At 39.4% G+C, this 22028-nt stretch overlaps 2 protein-coding genes across 4 annotated transcripts; one reads left to right on the top strand and one right to left on the bottom strand.

The window, feature by feature from the left end:
- The first annotated feature begins 907 nt into the window (after nucleotides 1–907).
- Nucleotides 908–9611, top strand: nucb2a (nucleobindin 2a). Of its 2 annotated transcripts, none has more exons than XM_063475043.1 (13): nucleotides 908–1007; nucleotides 1406–1549; nucleotides 2423–2530; nucleotides 2760–2892; nucleotides 3058–3161; nucleotides 5634–5819; nucleotides 5947–6037; nucleotides 6143–6201; nucleotides 6280–6372; nucleotides 6827–6916; nucleotides 7041–7211; nucleotides 7388–7448; nucleotides 7554–9611. In XM_063475043.1, exons 2-13 carry the CDS (start codon nucleotides 1406–1408, stop codon nucleotides 7892–7894), a joined length of 1581 nt encoding a protein of 526 aa, XP_063331113.1. In that variant the 5' UTR covers nucleotides 908–1007; the 3' UTR covers nucleotides 7895–9611. The 2 variants fall into 2 exon arrangements, with proteins under 2 accessions (XP_063331113.1, XP_063331115.1); XM_063475045.1 differs by having other exon boundaries at nucleotides 957–974.
- A 107-nt stretch (nucleotides 9612–9718) lies between these two features.
- caprin1a (cell cycle associated protein 1a) lies at nucleotides 9719–20665 on the bottom strand. 2 transcript variants are annotated; one of them, XM_063475041.1, is made up of 17 exons: nucleotides 20472–20665; nucleotides 18783–18917; nucleotides 18225–18287; nucleotides 17482–17568; nucleotides 14862–15103; nucleotides 14633–14715; nucleotides 13991–14146; nucleotides 13843–13892; nucleotides 13667–13750; nucleotides 13400–13561; nucleotides 12752–12860; nucleotides 12248–12309; nucleotides 11780–11911; nucleotides 11310–11469; nucleotides 10640–10828; nucleotides 10424–10530; nucleotides 9719–10307 (listed from the first exon to the last, which is right to left on the bottom strand). In XM_063475041.1, exons 2-17 carry the CDS (start codon nucleotides 18915–18917, stop codon nucleotides 10221–10223), a joined length of 1908 nt encoding a protein of 635 aa, XP_063331111.1. In that variant the 5' UTR covers nucleotides 20472–20665; the 3' UTR covers nucleotides 9719–10220. The 2 variants fall into 2 exon arrangements, with proteins under 2 accessions (XP_063331111.1, XP_063331112.1); XM_063475042.1 differs by lacking the exon at nucleotides 11780–11911 and having other exon boundaries at nucleotides 20472–20664.
- Nucleotides 20666–22028: the final 1363 nt, after the last annotated feature.

Genomic DNA, 22028 nt, shown 5'->3' with positions numbered 1-22028 from the left:
GGCCTTGTACCTGACCATTTTTCAGATGGTTTATCTATAAAACATGGTGGAGGCTCTCTCATGTTTTGGGGCTGCATGTCAGACAGTGGAATTAATATCAAAACTGATGGAATTATGATTGGGATCATACAGAACAAAAGGCAGCCAACATCAAAAAAGAGCTTTGAGAGTTCTATATACTACTTCAAGAAACTGCAAGAAAGCTTGCCTAAGAAAGTTCATTGTTGTAGAATAAAGGTGGTCATAATAAATATTCACTTTCCATCTTGTTAGAACTTTGTTTTTGCCTTTTATACTGCATCTAAATGTATGTTTAAATTCGTGCTTCAATAAATCACTGCGCATATTTCCCATCTTCCTAGCAAAATATTTAAAAAATGAGGGGTCGCTGAAGAGTTTGCACAGAGTTTGCACACATGCAGACATCCCATCTTTAAGACTGGGATGTCTGCATGATTAAGAGTCAAGCGCCTTCACAAACGGTGTTTTTATAATCTGCAACATATTCTGACAAATTAGCCGTGAAAAATAAACAAAAACTAAATTTAGAACTGATTAACAAAAAAGCCCGGAGCAACTAAATATAAACTAAGTTGAAAACAAAAATGAAAAACTGAAAGGGGCAAATAATTAGAAAATTAAAATCGTAATACTTTGAAGAAGAAAAAAAAATCCAACTGTGTGTTTTAAATAAATAATATAGTCATTCAGCATCACGGGTTTCATCCACCCCCGGCGTGAATTTTCCGTCTCATTTTCGTTCCGTGCGGTGCCGTAGATGACAAACCAAAAGACCCGCCCACCTGCTCTGCTGTCATATCGCCACGTACGATTCAGTGCAACGCAACATGCTAGTGTGTTTGACAGACCGCCCAACTGACCAATCAGGTTAACCACCAAACGAGCTACTCTGTCCAGCGGGCTGGTGGAAGCTGCTGATACCTCTCCAGCTGAGAGGAAGCGACGGGTGGAAGGTAGAGTAGATAAAGTCCTGTGTTCATAATAAAGTGAGTATACTGGCAACATATCTGTCTATGGGGCTCTTTAGTAAAGCTTTAAAATCCACGCTGAGCGTAGGGGAAATGCTGTGTAAGCTCTTCTGCTCAGGCTCACGGTGTAACGTTACATGAGTGTCTCATTTGTCCATGCTTGGCACCGAAGCGCTAAATCTGTCAGTGACGGTGCTAAAGGCTAACACCAACAGCTTCCTCTGTTTATTATTATTAGCCAATAATTTGCAGTGTGTGGAGACTAGATGGGCTGCTCGAGGAAGATCAAAAATGAGGAAGCTGGGTACACGATGAGGCTTACACACTTAGAAACTCAAGAATGTATATTTCCAGATATTGCAAAATCTAAAACACGTCACCTCAGCCGGCACTATAGTGATTGTTCTCATTTGTAGATGTGGGGGAGCCGGGCCTTTCTCGCCGGCTGGCTGCTGTTGCTGCTGGTCCAGCTGTTGTGTTTGGAGGCTGTGCCCATCAGCATCGACAAGACGAAAGTCAAAGAACCAGAGAAAAAGCCTGAAGAGCCTCCAGCCAGTGTGGTAAGGAAGAAGACATAATATTTACACCGCAGGCAAGCTGAAAATTCACCACAAACCATAATACATGTCGTATTAAATAACGACCCTTTTTCAGCAGTGGTGCAGGGAGATAATTGTGTTTATTTGGCTTTCATTATCTCTTCGTTTTAACAGTATTTAAGTCAGGCATAAAACTCAAAATTTTGGTCATTATTTTTAGGATAAGACGATTTTTTTTATTATAAAAATATTTGTTTCCTTTTTTTTAAACTTAAAACAATGTGTATAGAGATGAGCGGCTTCAAGAATCTTTGTGGGATTGGATTACATAATTTCACAGAATAAATGATTTATTAATGTTTATTTATTAGCTATTTCATAGGTGGTACACTGTAGTAACTACGCCCCTGCTAAGTTTATTGGAAAAATGGCCTCTTTCTCTTAGTCAAAACTTTAAAACTTGTGATCCCACAAACCAATTTATTTCTCAGTACAATAGTTTCAGATGCTATAGATTGTTTAGTGCCAAAATACTGTTATCTGTGTACTCATTTGTGCCTCTGGAAGGGTTAAATACTGTCATACAGAGGTTAAACAAGTACAATATAGTTTCAGTCTTGATTGCACAGGAATGCTCTTTTTTAGATATTAAGTATATGATCTTTACAGAAAGCAGTAACCCAGTTTGTATTTGTCACGTGGTGGTGTTTTCTGTACTTCCTCAGACACTGTTGGTTGGATTTTTCTTTAGTTTGTCACCCATATACAGATAAAGATGCTGTACTGTATATATAAATATAGATATATATCAAAAGTGTTTAAAATAAGATTTGATTACCCAATGCAACATGTTATTGGCGTTTTTAAATTTCATTTTATTTACTGTATTTTTAGGACACTGGACTCCACTATGACCGCTACCTCAGAGAAGTCATTGATTTTCTAGAGAAGGATCAGCATTTCAGGGAAAAGCTCCACAATACAGACATGGAAGACATCAAGGTACCCCGCTTTCTGTTGGTTTGGTCTTACTGCAGTGGCACAACATTTCAACCAGCTCCTTATATAAGACAATAGTCACTATAATATACTCGTTTTGTGTACATGCACTGCTTCCTGCAAAGTTTAACCCAGTGTAAGCAAAAGTACAATATGCTTTGCTGTAAAAGTGTAGTGTACGTTTCAGAATTGTTTTAATCGCTTAATTTGCCACAATTTATTTATGTTGCAGCAAGGTAAGCTGGCCAAAGAGCTAGACTTTGTCAGCCATCATGTCAGAACAAAACTAGATGAGTTAAAAAGGCAGGAGGTAAACCGACTCCGGACCCTGATTAAGGCCAAGCAGGACCTTGAAGGAGGAAATGGTAAGTTGTGCAACACAAAAGTAATTTCATTTTGAATTCTGTTTAAAGTATCAGGCTCTAAATCAACTTTAAGTTGATTATTTTAGAGGTAAATAAAAGAAAGTTCTATTTTATATATTCATATGTTTTAATATGTGTAATATATTTGAATTGCTCCCTGGACAGACATAGCAGTGGACCATCAAGCGCTGCTGAAACAGTTTGAATACTTGAACCACATGAACCCGCACACGTTTGAAGTGGAAGATCTGGATCGGCTGATCAGATCGGTAAATGTTGTTGCTCGATGCTACTTCATACTTAATGAAAAGTATAACGACATCTTGAAAGTATTTGTGCCTTTGCACAGTGGAGTCCCGCAGTAGAGAGAAAGAGAAAACAGGAACCTATGCAGCTGCTTAATTCGTACACCAAAATTGGCCCGTAGGTGGTGAAAGCTTCACAGTTGGTGAAAGACTATAATTACCAGCAACTAGAAAGGAAAGGGTAGTACTGAGTACTGAGGTGTAGAGGACACAGGGCTCGCAAAATCGCTAGCCCGACGTCCCGGGGCTAGCGATTTTTCCAGTCGGGCTACCAGAATCTATCCCTGCCCTGCCCGTCGGGCTATCATAGGAAGGAAAAATATATGTCAGTGCTTTTGCATTCTTTCGGAAATGTAGCTGGGTAAATATGTCATTGGCATCGGTGAACCACTGTCAATATGTGACTAGGGCTGCTCAATTAATCGAATTTTAATCTAAATTACGATCTGGGCTTTCAACGATCATTAAAAATGACTGAGCCGATTATTAGCACCTCCCTCGTGCTTTACTCTCGCGCTGCTCCGTGTGGCAAATCGAGCGCACCTCTCTGCGTTTCGAACACGCGTCACAACAATTAAGAGGAGCTAACAGAGGGAAGCTCGGAAAGCTAAGCAGAAGTTATTTGGAGAGGAGAGTGACTGCCGTTGGTTGAAAAGAGAGGTAAAAAAAAAACCCTTCAGTGGTGTGGAAACATTATGGGTTCGCGGAGTCAGACGTGGATCAAGTAGACATAGTGTGTAAACTTTGGTGTTGTAGCTGCACCACAGAGCGACATGGCAAAGTTCACTAAACATAGATGTTTACATTTTATTCTTTATATTGCAAACATTTGCACTGTTCTCAGTATTTGCACACTATTTTATACTATTTTTGACAATCTTTAAAGCCATTATTCAATACATTGTTATTGTTAAATAAATATCATCAAATAATCGAGATCATCGATTATTGAATCGCTGGATATTGAACTGTAATTTTAAATGGTTTAAAAGCATGTAGAATAGCATATGTAGGCAAGTATATTTGTCCCCTTTTATCAAGAAGCAAAGACAAAAAGGAAAAAGAAAAGAAACAGGGCAGGGTTCGGTGGTAGAATCATCCGTCCCCACCAATGCCAAAACCAAATCTACGCGCCCTTGGTTCCTCCACCTCCAAAGAAATGTCAGATGGGGTCCGAACCACAAAAGAAGCGCGTATTCTAGGAAAAGTGGTTGCAGGAGGTGAGCTGGCTTTAAACAAATGATGAACGCACAGAGATTTGGTGCAGAATGTGCCGTGAAAATCCCACTCTAGCAGACAAAAACAGTGCCTTTTGTATGGACGCAAACCCGCATTGCAACTTCTTATCTGGTGCGCGTCTTTTATTTTGACAGCGAATGCGCACATGCGGACCACTTATGTGCACCCGTGTAAATAACATAATGTTCTGCCGGGTGTGTTGTTGGTTTCCCTCGATTTCTGAGTCGACAAGTGCCTTTGTTACTGGGACCAGTAATTATAAGAAAGGCCCCCATTAGAACCCATGAGAAATGCAAGAAATGGATTATTGCTCAGTCTGCAAATAACATACTAAAAATCAACCTGAAAATCTGTTTAGAGCAGCCTACTATGTTGCAAAGAGTGAACTACCACTGGCAAAATTTAGCAGTCTTTGCAAACTTCAAAAAGCAAATGGCCTAGATCTTGGTTCCACTTGCCTCTTACCTGTGATTTCAGTGGAAATTTCAAATTCAGGATCTGACACAGACTGATTCCTGTTGTACAGTTCTTACAGTTCATAGAAATTTCTGTTCAATTACAACCAAGTATTTGAGTTGATGATTGTAATTTCTATACAATATTGTAATTTGTGTTTCAACAATTTTTTGATTAATGTTTTGTTTCCGTTACAATATGATACATTAAAGTATCATATTGTAACGGAAACAAAACAGGAAACAAAACATAAAAAAATTGCTCCCTTTTTTATTCGGGCTACTTAAATTTATTTTGGGCTACCAAAACTGAAGAGTCCCTGCCCGAAGGGCTACCAGGGATTTTGAAATTTTGCGAGCCCTGGGACAGATGTATTATTTTTATTTGACCTTCTTTTCATTATTGTTTTTAAAAACAGCAATATGTTTAGTCTTGTATCTGTGTCTCAGATGATGTTAAGACAAAAAGGCTTTTCACAATGGTTTCCAGAAGTGCGCTGATGTATAGAAACGTGCAGGCATAGACCTGAAAAATCCGTGCAGGCATAGACCTGAAAAATCCCGTTTGCTAGTACTGTGAGGGTCTGACAGTCTGGAACTAGTCTGGTTTTCCGAATAGTATCTCTTGTTTTGACTTCGACTGTGTCTAAGTGACATTTCCAGCTGATGCATTATTGTTTGCTGGGTATAGCCTTGTGTGGTTATTACTGTTGAACAATTTCTGTTTTCTATTTGTCATCAGGCCACTAAAGATCTGGAGAACTATGACAAAGAGAGACACGAGGAGTTCAAGAGGTACGAAATGATGAAAGAGCACGACAGACGAGAACACCTGAAAACACTGGATGATGAGGAGAGGAAGAAAGAGGAGGAACACTATGAGGAGATGAAGAAGAAGCACGCCGACCACCCTAAAGTCAACCATCCGGTAAGTGACGAAGGTGCACAGAGACAAATAAATGATATATTTTGTTGGGATTTTTTTTTTGTGCAGATTGTAATATTCATTTTACCTCAATCTGGAAATCAAATGTGTTTTTACTTCGATGTTGCAGGGTAGTCAGAATCAGCTGAAGGAGGTCTGGGAGGAAGCTGATGGCTTAGATCCTGAAGATTTTGATCCTAAGACATTCTTCAACCTGCATGGTAAGACCTGTACTATCATTTACTAACATACATAATTTGCTTTGTAAAACATACAGTACCAGAACACGGCATATTCGCCTTCTTTTCTCTTTTTCTATAATACAGATACAAATGGAGATGGCTTCTTTGATGAACAGGAGTTGGAGGCATTGTTCACCAAAGAGGTAAAGCTGTGGCTTCTGAAAATGTGTAAATATTTCAGAGTAGGTCTTTGTACTGACTGTGGGCCTCTGTGATTTCAGCTGGAAAAGATTTATGACCCCACCAACGAGGAGGACGACATGGTGGAGATGGAGGAAGAGAGGCTACGTATGAGAGAGCATGTTATGAATGAGGTACAACAAGCTGCACTCAGCAACCTGTTTTCCTGAAACTATGCAGGCGAAAAAGCCGATCGTGGATTAGCTGGGCCAAAATTGTTCTGTGTGTGAAATATACATAGGGTAATATTTAGCATCATTAATTCTAATGTAGTAATATTCACAATTGCAGTCCTCTACTACCTTTAATGCAGCTCTTCAGTTTGTTAAAAGGTTGGAAGCACAAAAACATTATGCATATGGACAGTTAGTCTCCATAATTCAAAGCCTGTGACTAAAGTCACATGACTGACTTTAGTGACTACAGAAACAAAATAGAAAAGACACCTAAACCTAATTCTCGGTCTCAGCTGGGTTTGCATCTTGTGTTAAACAGGCTCCACTGTGTTTTATCTGCCTTAGTCCTTTCAGTGAATAAGAAAATATACAACTAGTTTTAAAAGCCTTTCTGCTCTTGTCTGTGTCACAGGTGGATTCAAATAAAGACAGGCTGGTCTCTCTGGATGAGTTCCTTGTTGCTACTAAGAAGAAGGAATTCTTGGAGCCAGATAGCTGGGAGGTGAGAAACATTAGATGACACTTTATCATGATAACAGCTTTTAAGAGTTATTTAATTCAGAAACATTTGGTTAAAAGAAGCAGGACTGTGAAAAATGGCTTCCTACCTGCTCTGTGTCCTTCAGACCTTGGAGCAGAACCAGGCTTATACCGATGATGAGATGAGGGAGTTTGAGGAGCATCTTGCTCAGCAAGAACAAGATCTCAACCAGAAGGCTTTTGATCTCCAGAAACAGAGAGATGAGCTGGAAAGACAACAGGAGCAGCTTAATGCACAGAAAATGGAGCTACAACAGGTAAGGAATGGTACACTACTAATAGAAAAAGGTTTGCTTCTGTAGATTTACAGTCTGCCCACATCCTAACCTTCACATTTTACCAATTGATTCAGCTGTGCTTATATTGTATTTTAAGCAATCAAATTGTCTGTCCACATGTACTAAATGAATTCTAATGTACTAAAACTCTACAGGCAGTTGAGCATATGGAACGGCTCAAGTCACAGAAAGTAGACCCTCCTCCAGAGGTTCTCGGTGAGTGTTGATTTTGTTTTTCTCCTACTTTTATTTTGATAGTGGTTTGATTTTAAAGGTCTAACCTCTGAGAATATAACTTTTTTCTCTTTGTTACAATTGAAGGGAACGCTGTCCCAGAAATCCCTGCAGTTGACAGCCAACTGCATGAGGCCCAACAACAAGGACATGACCCTGTACCCCAAGGACATCACCCTGTACCCGAAGGCCATGACCCTGCGCTCCAAGGACATGACCCTGCACCCGAAGGACATGACCCTGCGCTGCAAGAACATCACCCTGTACCCGAAGGACATGACTCTGCACCCCAAGCTCCTCAGGATATACCACAGGAACACCATGGACAAGAAAATCAAGACCAGGCCCAGCAAGGTCTCCCTCAAACACATGATAATATACCACCTGGTCATCAAGAAGTTGTGCAAGGCCAGAATCAGCTGCCATAATAGTGTGCACAAAACTTTACAATCAGACTTTTTCAGCACCTGCACTCGTAAGTGCTGAGGAGCAGCCCATCGGAGTATAAGGACCTCTTTAACCACCCTGACCAGCATTAGTGGTTTGAAGTGCATTTGAGAAGAAGAACCACTCAAAGGGAATCCGTTACCCCAGATTTCAGTCTTGGTGACAGTAATCCCTTCATTACATAATGAAATTACACAGTGAAATGACCTACATGGGTTTGGATCCTGATATGTGCATACATAGATTTTACCACAGTTGTGTTTGCTTACATTGAGGGTGTTTTTTAATAGAATCATATAAATAATATTTTGTGAGCTTTCAGACCGGTTGTTTGTTTCCTCTCAAAATGGCTTGCTGCTTGCTAAACATCCTGACCCAAGAGCTTTCTGGATATGTACACTGCTGCTGTTTTAGAAGATAAGGTGTAAAAATACTAATTTTAATTACAGCCTTTGAGATTTAGATTTTTTTGAAATTATTATCAATATACTCCAAAAAAACCCCAAAATAGAAGACATGCATGAATCATGATGGACCTTATGAAAACATACTTTAAGTTTACTGCAAGATGTTTGTTTTATTTAATTATGACACTAAAATTGGCAAAAAAAAATAAATCTACTGTAGCAAATTCAATCAGCTTACAGCATTTTCACACCATCCCCAGACATCGCACTAAAAAAACTAAGGAATTGATACAAGCAGTCGCTGTGTTGTGTAATGATCTACAAGGTGCTGTCAGATCTGCAGCTATCACTGTGACCTGACATTTACAATCCTTTAACCTTCAACACCATTATGAAGCCAGGTCGCGCTCTTTTTTTGAAATGCTCCATTCTTAATGGTCATTTTGCTTCCCGTCAAACTACCAGTTTACTGTTTTCCTACTATAACACATTTTTTTTCTTAATGTGTACAGTTAATTTACTGTACTGAACAGTAAAAGCTCTTAAATAGTGCTTTTGTTAAACAGTATAATGAACTCATGGTCCATACACGTATTGCTATGTGATTCTGATGAAACAGTTTTGATATTAATGTTTATTTAAGGTTTACACTTTTACCTAACCATCTAGTACTTTGCTGAAACCGTCTGTCAAAGTAAGGCAATGAAAACCTTGAATTTTGTTTCTCTCTGTTCATTCTGAGGTATTTATGACTTTTACATGAAAGAGAACATATTAGCATATTTGGCAAAATGCTGGTTTGGTGTTACATGCTGTGTTATCCTGTATGCTTTTGTTTAATGTAAATTTGCTTCTTCAAATCGGGGAGAATAATGAACACGGGGCACAGATATTTGGGAGTTGCTGCCACTTCTCACTGAAGACCTAAATTTTCAGTGGGTGAGATCTCTGCCTTTCGGTTTTACCTTACACAAAATTTAAGAAACCTTCTCTTTATTTGATTTGTCAGTCGTTTCCCGTGTGCCATGCATTATATTTTGCACAAAATGTAAAGCTGGTGTTTGATTTCTTGCTGCTGGATCCAAGGGTCATTTGACAAAATTGCACACCTCAGTTAAAATAAAATAAAGTGGTTCAGGTTGTCAAACAGATTTCATTGGTAATGTTTGAGTGATGCGTTTCCCGTGGGACATTCACCTCCAGTAAAACCATTTCTGAACATGAACAGATGCAATGTAATAAAAAGGATGGGCTGTTTCCATAGCTGCTATTGTCATAGCTGAAGGCTGCTCTGAAGTAGACTGAATTCTACACAGGATTGTATTAAGTTAAACTAGTCACATGCAAGATCACACAGAATGAAAATGTCAGAAAACAAACAGCTTCAGCAACAGAAAGTAATAGGGCACAACTTTATTGAAACAGTCTCAATCAATAACAGTGTACAAAGAGGTGACGATGCAGGCGGGGACACGGGAGTTAAAAAAAAACCAAACAAACAAAAGAAAATTAAACGTTTTGATGAAAATTATAAAGGGAGTAACAAGTGGCTTACAGCACTCGTGGAATCAAATTGACAGTGACGGGGTATTTTTTGCATTTATTTTGTACAAAAAATAAATTAATGAAATCTTTCAAGTTTACAGGAATATCTATTTGTTGTTTTTCATCACACGTACTTGCTGATAATCCTACATGTAGTTAAAGTCAGCATTTTTGTGATAAAACATCAAAAAGATCTAGACAGACCGAAGCAGGCTGACTGATAAGTAGGCCAGGAGTTAAAAAAATAAGATTACCGATGAGAAACAAAACATTGTTATAAAAGTGAGCTGGGGCAAACACATTCAAAAAATCCTGAATGTTCAACGTGGCGTAATTCGACGGTCCTCGGGATCCTTTAGGATCGCATTGCCTGCGCATTACCTCGGGACAAACCACGAGGTCCTTGGGCTGCTCCACGTTTGTAGCCTTGCTGATATCCCTCCTTAAAGAGATAGTAAGGCTTCATAAGTGCATGGTTTGTATTTATAGTTACGCTTGGTTATAAAAAGACTGATGTAAACTCAATGCAATGACTTATATTAATGCATAAACTCTTACCCGCTGATAGGTACTGCTGGAATAGTCCCGAGATGTGTTGAACTGAGTTTGACCGTATCCACTGCTGGGAGCGTTTGAGAATGGTGGACGGTAGCCTTCATATCCACCTGATGACAGAAAGACATTAGTTCAACAGGTGATGCATATTTACTCCTAATCAAAATAAATCACAATATAATTATTGTAAATCTGTGAAACAACATTGGATGCTTTTACCTCTAAATCCATTCGAGGAGCCCCGATATCCATTCATAACGCCACGAGCGTTCCTGGGTCCACCTCTTGGTACAGCTCTGCTGCTGTAGAAGGACTGACCAGACTGCCCAAACCCTGCACCTACAGAGGGATCTTCATGTCCTGGCGTTGAGGACATAATCTGGTCCTGGGGCTGGAATGCATTAACAACTGGACAGAAGAGACACAAAACGACATCAAAATATATATCACGTACTGCTGGATAAGTAGTAGTATATTTTTAATTTTAGACAAGGTATTAGTGGGTTTAGTTAATTGGGAATTCTAAATTGCACATAGGTGTGAATGCGAATGCCAGTGGTTGTCTGTCTCTCTGTGTTAGTCCTGTATCAGACTGATGACCTGTCCAGGGTCTACCCTGCCTCTCACCCTATGGTGGCTGGGATAGGCTCCCTGATAAGGATAGGCAGAAGAGGATGGAAGGATTTTTTACTTTTAAAATGCAAAATTACCCTCTGAATTCTGAGAAGGCTGCGTGATTTTTACTTATGGCATCCTCACTGACTCATATTTCAACTTTGTCACAAAAGAAATATTTTCTGTTGCAACAAAGTGAAGCTTGGGAGCCTCTTGATATCGTAATACATCTCTGTTCATGCTCTAGGGTTTCCGTACAAAACAAGATGCACACCTGTCTGTAATCTTTCTTGTGGGATGTCAGGCTGGTCGACAGTATTTTCTGGCTGGCTGCTAAAGCCCTGTCCATAGCCACCAGGGAACTGGCTAGGCTGCTTCAAGGGGTCTGCTTGGCCATCGGTAGTTGGAGGTACAGGTGCATTCATGTTAAATACCTGAAAAGAGAAACAAATTTTTTTCCTTCCCAATTCCTGTCCATACCAATATTATAACAAAACAAAATAACCACAATACCCGACGATGGCCTGGGGTCAAAGATCTGTGCAGTTTGGGAAGTCTTAAATTGTTGCTCCTTGCACCAATAACTGACCAGTTTTCACTGTGACTAATAAAACATGCCAACCAATCTCTAATACTGACCCTATGACTTGTGCAAGTATGAAAGCTGACGGTTTCCTACAGAATGCATCAAGTCCAAACACGCTCACTGTGACACCGTTTAAATGGACCCAATAGAAAGCGTACCGCTTGCACTGACTGGAAAGGTGCTGCGTTGACATTGATGCCTCCAGTGAGGGTGGGTTTGGAGACAGGAGGGAAGGCAGAGGACAGAGAACATGGGGCAGGAGACGGTTCAGATGACAGAGACATTGAGGCCTGGGTAAGTAAAAGAGGAGGGAATTTGGAAGGCAAGGAAACAACGAATATGGAGAAGTCAGTGCAAGAGATGAGATGATTTTCTTTTGGCTTAAAAGTTCCCTTTTCTGTTATTATAATATTCAAATGAATCAAATAACTCCCCATCACACGCAGTAGACAACAAAAAAAAGATGTGTCAGAGAGCATCACATTCAATCCATGGAGAAGACCTTTCGAAATCTCTCTTCATAATACAAAAACAATCTGAACTGCTCCAATTATTCATGAGCTGCACCACTTAGCCAAAAGAGCAGTCTCACCACTCATATCCTGCAGTGGCTCCTCCCTACTTACTTGTGAGGATTCCTGTGGTCCAGACACTGCAGCTGTCTGAGGAAGTCTGGACTCTGAGTGGACTGTTCAGAAGACATAAAAAACAAAAAAAATAAATAAGACAAACTCCTAAAAAAAGACATGCTGCTAAATTATGCACTTTCAATTATATCCACATCAGAAAGCAGCAACCAAATAACTTAATAGGCATGCACTAATTACTAATTGAACCTCTGGCCTAACAGCAAAGTGATCATTTGTGCCCAGGAAACAAAGAAATCCTATTTAAAATATATATACACACATATATTTATATTTTAAAGTCTATTGGCCAGTTATGAGTACAAATACTGTACAATCATACAAATTTAAACTGGACAACAAATACAAGCATGGCAAAACTGAGGGGACAACAGAAATATTTCCCACAGTCACTGGTAAAATATTTAAGCAATACTAATGTTTGCTAATAAATCAGTGCATCCCTATTCAGTATAACCTGTGAGTAATTTAAATGTCACTCACGTAGAGGACCGCCCATCTGCTGCAGGTCAACAGCTTGCACAGGCTTCATTGGCTGCGCAGACACAATGGCTGGATCCAGCGCCTGGCCATCAAACTCCAACATGGAGTCCTACGACAACCAAACAAGAGTAAATGTAAACAGATGAGATTTGCAATCAGTCCAATAAGCAAGCAAGCATGTCTGCATAGGTTTCATACCCATAATCCTTCACTCCGCATTAGGCAAATACCTAAACTACAAACAACCTTGACTACAAGGATCTTAGTACCAACTCCCATGTAAGCACATCTTCCTAAAACATGGGCTAATCACGATCTCATTTAAACTGTACTTCTTTTGAATTTTTGTCCCAAATTACACTGAATGGGTTTTTTCCCCTGTTTCGATATTTTACTTTTTATTTTATTTTAAAGTTCGCATTCATATATCAGAAATTACAACTAGATTCGTTTTCTGAGTCACTACAAGTACGTTCTTGTCTCATGACCTCTAGAACGACTTCATAGATCGTTGTAAATTGCCTGGACATCCAGTCCTCATCTTTGGCCAACCTTTTTGCAAGTTCATCCTACTTGCTTATTTGAGACACACACCACACACTGTGAGCCATAGGATACTACAATATACAGCATTTGGGGCCATCTAACCTGCATGAAGTTGTATGTCCCTTGCATCTGGGCCATGAGGTCTTGCACTGCCTGCTTTCTAACCACGGGATCAGTAGCAGGAGCGGGAGTGACTTGGTTCACAGTAATGGTTTGTTCTGGAGCCAGCTGAGCAGGGGGCTGATGCTGGAGTGAATTCACCATCTATTCAACAAAGACACATGACAGGCACATTAGAATCAAACTCACAGCGTTGGAAAGTAGGTTTCAAGGCACAGAGGACTGTGATGATTCAGTAATAGAGCATACCTGGGCCTCCACACTCCACTCCTCGACTTGGTCTTTGTCTGTATTGCTGTACGTAGGTTCTGGAATGAACTGTCTGTTTACAAACTGCAACAGAAGACAGACTAAAATGTGATATAACAATTTAAGGAAAGAGTTCATCTGTGTGGGTTCTTGTGCAGCATAGATACAAATCTCACCTCTATAGTTTCCACTTTAACGGGCTCTGTATTTTTTTCACTAGCGAATCCTATATTAAATGAAAAGCATACATGAGGATGGCTTTCTTTCTGGGTCACACACACACACACACACACACACACACACCATTTGCTAATTGTTAGCTACCAGGTTCCGATGGCTGCTCCACAGCTTTAGATTCAGCCACCACGGTGTGTTCCTCTTGCTCTTCTTCCTCCTCGCATGTCCCATTTTGATGAGTTTGCGCTCTGTCAAAGTAACCACTCTGCAGCACTTTGTCCAGGGTTTCCCTCAGTGACTTGTCTGGAATAAAGAGAACACCGAAGCTGTTCACACTTTTCTATTATCAGAAACCACAATGGACGATTAAGGTCTGCCTCCATTTTCTTACACAGTCAGTACAATCTGCAAGAGAAGTCCTGCAACAGCTGGTATGAGCCAATCTCAGCATTAACCGAGTGAATCAAATGTTGTGTGAAAGGATGAAACAACAGATACAATAAACTGGGGCCAATCAGATGTCTTGAACAACCTAACTACTAACAATGAGTGCAAGTGAGTTTCCGCCTGTGTGGATAGGTGCACACACCAAACATTTCCTTTAAGATATTATTTTTTCTTACTGCACTTAAGATGAAGGCATGAAATAAATATCAACTAGCCACATGTTAAGCCTCTCCATTTCAAGGCATTTTTCACAAGTGCTTTAAATATAGTTTAAAAATAGTTTCTTTTTAAAAAATGTATGTGTAAGCGTGATGAGCGATATTAAGACATGAAAATACTCACACGTGGTCCCTGCTACAGCCTTGTCTCGACCCTCAAGCAGTTCCCACAGGTGTAGTGAGGCTTCTTCATATTGGTCAGTCAACCTGCAAATCACAAAATAAATGCAATTACACAGAGTAGTAGTATATAGTTTTTGTAGAGCAGGATTTTAAAACAAACAACATATTTAAGCACTGATAACTCTAAATGTAACTTCTGTACCAGTGACAGCACACAGGTATGCGCGTACCTTATATCGTAGTTCCTCTCAGGTCCTACCAATTTGTAAAACTCATCAAGGGACGAGAGTTCAGCATCAGTGAGCAAAGGCGCACCAGAGGCATTGGGGTGTTTAAGGTCCTGCCTGACACTGTCTTCTCCCAGCTGATCGAGTAAATACTGAAGCTCCAAAACACTCTTCAAGCGTCTTTGTTCAGTCTCTTCTCGCTGCAGCTGTTCCCGTCTTGCAGACTTCTTGACTGCCTTTTGAATCTGAACACATTCAGGAACAATTTCATGCATTTAGTTTCACAAGATATCACACACCCATTACGTTCACTCTGTACATCACTGCACTTTGAAAAATCAAAAAGGTCAATGAGCATGGTCAAAACAATTATTCGCTTCCCTGTTCACTCCATCTGGCACTTTAAGCTTTTGTGAGCCATTTGGGAGTATTTCATCAATTACACCAGGTGTTGCCAACTGTGATTGTTTTATGGCAATAAAGAATCTCCGTTAAAAACAAATTACTAGGGCAGAGAATGAATAAGGATTTGCAGATGCCACTAAAGATCACAACAAGTGTCTAAAAGCTTTCCAATTAGGTATTTTAATTATACAGTGGGATGCAAAAGTTTGGGCAAAAGTCAATATTTTCCTGTGTAAATCGTTGGTTGTTACAATAAAAAAATGTCAGTTAAATATATCATATAGGAGACACACACAGTGATATTTGAGAAGTGAAATGAAGTTTATTGGATTTACAGAAAGTAAATGGCCTGTATTTGTATAGCGCTTTACTTGGTCCCTAAGGACCCCAAAGCACTTTACACATTCAGTCATTCACACACTGGTGATGGCAAGCTACATTGTAGCCACAGCCACCCTGGGGCGCACTGACAGAGACGAGGCTGCCGGACACTGGCGCCACCAGGCCATCTGACCACCACCAGTAGGCAACGGGTGAAGCGTCTTGCCCAAGGACACAACGACCGAGACTGTCGGAGCCGGGGCTCGAACCGGCAACCTTCCGATTACAAGACGAACTGCCAACTCTTGAGCCACGATCGCAAGTGTGCAATAAATTATTTAAACAAAATCAGGCAGGTGCATAAATTTGGGCACTGTTGTCATTTTATTGATTCCAAAACCTTTAGAACTAATTACTGGAACTCAAATTGGCTTGGTAAGCTCAGTGAACCCTGACCCTACATACACAGGTGAATCCAATAATGAGAAAGAGTATTTAAGGGGGTCAATTGTAAGTTTCCCTCCTCTTTTAATTTTCTCTGAAGAGTAGCAACTTGGGGGTCTCAAAACAACTCTCAAATGACCTGAAGACAAAGATTGTTCACCATCATGGTTTAGGGGAAGGATACAGAAAGCTGTCTCAGAGATTTAAGCTGTTTCCACAGTTAGGAACATACTGAGAAAATGGAAGACCACAGGCTCAGTTCAAGTTAAGGCTCGAAGTGGCAGACCAAGAAAAATCTTGGATAGACAGAAGCGACGAATGGTGAGAACAGTCAGAGTCAACCCACAGACCAGCACCAAAGACCTACAACATCATCTTGCAGCAGATGGAGTCACTGTGCATCGTTCAACCATTCGGCGCACTTTACACAAGGAGATGCTGTATGTGAGAGTGATGCAGAGGAAGCCTTTTCTCCGCCCACAGCACAAACAGAGCCGCTTGAGGTATGCTAAAGCACATTTGGACAAGTCTGGAATAATTCTGGAATAAGATGCTGTGGACTGATGAAACTAAAATTGAGTTATTTGGGCATAACAAGGGGCGTTATGCATGGAGGAAAAAGAACACAGCATTCCAAGGAAAACACCTGCTACCTACAGTAAAATATGGTGGTGGTTCCATCATGCTGTGGGGCTGTGTGGCCAGTGCAGGGACTGGGAATCTTGTCAAAGTTGAGGGACACATGGATTCCACTCAGCGTCAGCAGATTCTGGAGACCAATGTCCAGGAATCAGTGACAAAGCTGAAGCTGCGCCGGGGCTGGATCTTTCAACAAGACAACGACCCGAAACACTGCTCAAAATCCACTAAGGCATTCATGCAGAGGAACAAGTACAATGTTCTGGAATGGCCATCTCAGTCCCCAGACCTGAATATTATTGAAAATCTGTGGTGTGAGTTAAAGAGAGCTGTCCATGCTCAGAAGCCATCAAACCTGAATGAACTAGAGATGTTTTGTAACGAGGAATGGTCCAAAATACCTTAAACCACAATCCAGACTCTCATTGGAACCTACAGGAAGCGTTTAGAGGCTGTAATTTCTGCAAAAGGCGGATCTACTAAATATTGATTTCATTTCTTTTTTTGTAGTGCCCAAATTTATGCACCTGCCTGATTTTGTTTAAACAATTATTGCAGACTTTCTGTAAATCCAATAAACTTCATTTTACTTCTCAAATATCACTGTGTGTCTCCTATATGATATATTTAACTGACATTTTTTTATTGTAACAACCAACGATTTATACAGGAAAATAATGACTATTAACAAGGTTGCCCAAACTTTTGCATCCCACTGTATCTATAAAAAAATAATTGATGCATACTGATTTTTGGTATGCGTGTTTAAGGTTTCATCAGCAAGTTAAAAGCACACCTATAGCTCAGGACTCACCTCCTGACCCAATGCGAGAAAGCTCTTTTGCAATTCTCGAGCAAACTCTAAGTTGTTGTTGATCTCTTGATACTTCGCCAAGGCCTCCTTCATGCACAACACAGAAAGAAAATCAGATGTTTTTAACTGGAAATGATTTAAAGCAGGAGGTAGTAACAACTAAACATGCAATACTTTCATAACAATGATAACACTTGAATGTGAAAAATAACTTCATATAAATTTGTTACATACACAAACCTGTTTGCAAATAAGCTGGGACATAGTAAAAGCTAAATAAAAATAGAGTGAATTGAAAATAATTTAAAGCTCATGTTTAAATAGTGCACAGAAAACATTTCAAATGTTGAATCATTTGAAATGCAAATGTTTAACGTTGAAAATATCATTGCTTTTAATTGTGCAATATTTAGTGCTACCAACCATAACTCTGACCTCCAGTGTTCTCTGGGATATAAAAAAAATTAATGTCTAAAGTCACCAGTCGAAAAAGAAAATACTTCAGAAGTTTGGCAGCTGGTTTTGCAGATCTTTTTCCCCTCCAAGTTAAACTTAAAGACTTTGATAATGGCTCTTTCATTCCACCAGAGCACTTGAACAAATACTGTGATAATTGGTGTTATTAAGAGAGTGAGTGAAGAAAAGCAAGACTGTTGAGATATAAATTTGACAGAATTTACATTTGATGCTGCGACAAAACAAAGCTGTGACAAAACAAAGCTGTGTCCAAATTGTTTTCTTACCAGCTGATCCTGATTTAGTCTCTCGCCCTTATTCTTCCTTGCCTGATAGTCATCCAGTTTGGACTGCAAGAAGGTTATTGAAAAACAAGAAATTTGACATTAAAGTTAAATTCAAATATAAAGAGAGCAAACTTATTAAAAAATGTCATCATTAGGTTTATTACCACTGTGGATTTATATGTTACGGCAGTTTGATGACATCTACATTTCTCACACAATCTTAACAAATTATGAGCAAGACAGAGGAAAATCTGGAGATCATAATTAGTGCTACTGTCTATTAAGTGGATTCATTGGGAAAGGGGAAACCTGTTATAAAACCAGTTTAAATTAAAAGTAACTACTCCAACATTTTTCTGATTTTCAAAACATATTCCATCACCTGCATTCTCCCAAATCAGTATGTATGATAATTATATATTACTGTTTGTCATTATATATTGACAAAAGCATACATTTTCCAGCATCCACAACAACAGACAAAACAGAAAAATGCTTTACACCCTATTTGAGGTTAATCCAAAGCGCAGTTTACTCTAAGATGATAACTATAGATACCTTTTTCTTTTCCATATTGCGGACCTTCTTGTCAATCACACCAATAATCTGCTTCATGGCCTCAGAATGACTTCCATTTCCCAGGTCTGGAATGGCAGACTGGACAGCACTGTTGCCAGCTGTTGCTGAAGGCATCTTTGGGAGGGAAACATGTAAATATTACAATTAAAAATTTGGACCTGAATAAAACAAACAAGTAATCCTAACTTAAGATGTTAGCAGAAGAACACAAACTTTTTCAAAGCCTAAGAACTAGATCGTACACTTATGTCTTCAACCAGGTTACAAAATGCTGTTAAGGTCATGCTCTGCAGTCTCAGACTTTCAACCTGCAGTTACTGTAGCTGACACCAAGCAGAAACAAGAAGGTTTCCTAAAACAGAGCTCACAACTGGACATTTACTATGCATGCACATACAGACTTGTATAAACAACTTATGTTAGAATTTTATTATAAATTTATGTTTTATGATATTTGTTGCATCCATCCATGACAATTCTAAAAGATTTTTAAAGGGGTTATGTATCTTGAGATGCTTGTGCACATTTCAACATAACTGTCTGCACTGTGATACTGTAGGGATGTTCTGTATTTTGAGGATTACACAAATGATTACAGACACATTGCCCTTTTCCATTTTTGTCCAAGTCTAGCAATAAACAGTAATTAAGCTGAGCACCACCCGATTCAACTGATACCTGTGGACGAAATGGACCCACAGTTGTTGCTTAAATGTACCTTTCATTGTCAACTGTGTATTAAATAAACGCCTAAAAACGATCTCTCTATCTCTCTAGATATAGAGATAGATAGATAGGAGTGGTACCGTATGAACTGTTATTTGTACTGTATTGCCTGGTTAATCTCTAATATAAACTGAGCACATGCCGAGTTCAGCTAGTATGATATTCACTGAACTTTGAGGACTCTGCTTCAGCTTACCCTCCAAGCTCCACATTAGGACACCAAACTCTGACCCAAGCCCACATACCCGGGCCGGTGAAAGTGATACTTACCGATGTGATCCCTTATTAAGGTTTGAGGGCTAATTAAATCGATACGTCGAGATACAACCTCCTCTTGGACGATAAGTTGTTGGCTGATAACAGCAATTATTGGGGTGAGCTTTGAAAAAAAATCAGAACACCACATCCAATATAACAGAGGAAGTTAAAACAACATAAAAATGTCGGGCCTCCTATTCAAAGTTAAAGTCTTTTAGCGTCTGTGGAGAAAGAGGCTAGCCTTACTGACAGATGCTAACAACACAAAAATCCGCATCATAACGTAAGCCTAGAAACTCTTATCTGCGGCGTAGTTGCCAAAATAAACTTTCACTGGTGCGAACTCGACGTTAGCTAGCCATGCCAAATCAGTTTAATAAGCATAGTGCGCTTGTCCTAATCTCCGCGTCCCATTGTTAGCCGAGCGTGTTCGGTAACGATGTGCTGCTAAAGCCCCGAGTTCAACGGTTGTCACTCAAAACCAAAGGTTAAATCCATATGAAACAGCCATTACAGACCCACAGGACAAGCCATCGTTTCGGGACGTTTAACGTTAACTGCGAAAAACAAAGAGCACCTCGGGACGCCGAGACAACTCGTTTTCGCGCAGCCGTCTTGAATCCAGATGATAAAGACGGTTTATTAAAAAGACCTAAAATTACAGTGACCTCGTGAAAGCCATACCTTTAAGACTCTTTGTCTTCAAAGAGATCTCGTTGGTCTCGTTTTACTTTAGCTGTGTGGCGTTAACTGCGGTTCGGTATCTTTCACTTCAAGCTGTGTTTTTCTAGAAGGATGCTCCGACTCACACCGGCCAATGGCTGCTTAGCTGCTGCAGAGCTAACGGTAGCAGCTAAAAGGACCCCACTGCTAACCTAGACGCTGCCTTCTTCTTCTTGGTTTTTATTGGTGGTTGACAAACAACGAATTGGTGCATTACCGCCACCAACTGGTATGGAGTCGGTACCGGAATGTCTCTTAAGTATTAGATCCTATCATACAAATTCAATTGTCTAAGATCATTAAATATTGCCTGATAACTTTTACTTGTCGTGGTATTTCTAAATAAATCAATTCAATCCTATTTCAGTTTGATTATGTTTAGGTTTTGAATCACTTGTCTTCTTTCTTTCTCATACTTCTGACAGTGTAATATAACATGCTCTAATGTCTCATCACAGTACTCTCATTTAATTGGCAATGTTTCCCTTAAAATGTATAGTGTGCATTTTAGCCCAGTGTGCCCAAATCTGAGACATGAAATGACTGTTTCTTCTCTCCTCCTGCTTCCTGACAAATATATTTCTGTACCACATGTGAGTTTAACATTGTCTTGCATTTGTTTTTAACTTTCTGAATATGTATGGCCCATGTAACCCTCTCAAATCAAACCTCAAGAAATTTGAATAGTTTCCTCATTCTAGTTCTTGATTCTATAACTTTAGTTTAATGTCCTTACCAATTCTTTTTCATGTAAAAACAAAACAAAACATTGTCTTGGTCTTATTCACTGAAAATTTAAATCCCCACTTATGTGTCCATTCTCCAACTTCAAAAATTGCTTCCTACACCTTTCTAGTAATAAACTCTACATAACGTCTTCTCTTCCACATGGTGCCGTCATCTCCTTTTGCAGATGACAGCACCATTCGACTGTCTTTATTATGAAACATCATCAATTAAAATAATAAGGGACTCACTATAGTCCCCCGTGGTGTTCTATTTTCTACTATATACTTCTCATAATAATTATTCCCTATCCTTACTTGTATTTGCCTTCTGGAGAGAAAATCCTTTATCCATCTGTACATTCGCTGTGTGATGCTTATCTTCCCCATTTTAATTAATAAGCCTTCTCTCCGTCAAAGCTGCCTGACTGTAAAGTGTGTTTTAAAACAGACAGACAGGGGTCTTATGAGTCCCACTATTCAGTCTTTTCTTTCTCTTTGCTTTTCTTTCGTTTAATTGCAGATTCTTATTGAGAATTATGGAAATTTGAAGATAAAATCACTGTAAACACACCTTTGATTCCACTTGAAATTCATCTTAAAACTGTTTCCTTTTTACTTCTTAACTAACCATTTCTTTACATTCATCTCAAAGCTAAATATAGCATGCATATTTTAATTTATTTTTTATTCATGTTTTTAAAATCAATATTTATTTAAACAGTGTTGGGGGACATCCGACTCAGACTCCTATCTTTTTGTCAGTGTCATTTCTCCAAGCCATCACAGGAGG

The sequence above is a fragment of the Pelmatolapia mariae genome, linkage group LG1, assembly GCF_036321145.2.
Source record: "Pelmatolapia mariae isolate MD_Pm_ZW linkage group LG1, Pm_UMD_F_2, whole genome shotgun sequence".
Lineage (NCBI taxonomy): Eukaryota > Metazoa > Chordata > Actinopteri > Cichliformes > Cichlidae > Pelmatolapia > Pelmatolapia mariae.
This window is presented reverse-complemented; position numbering and strand designations above follow the sequence as displayed.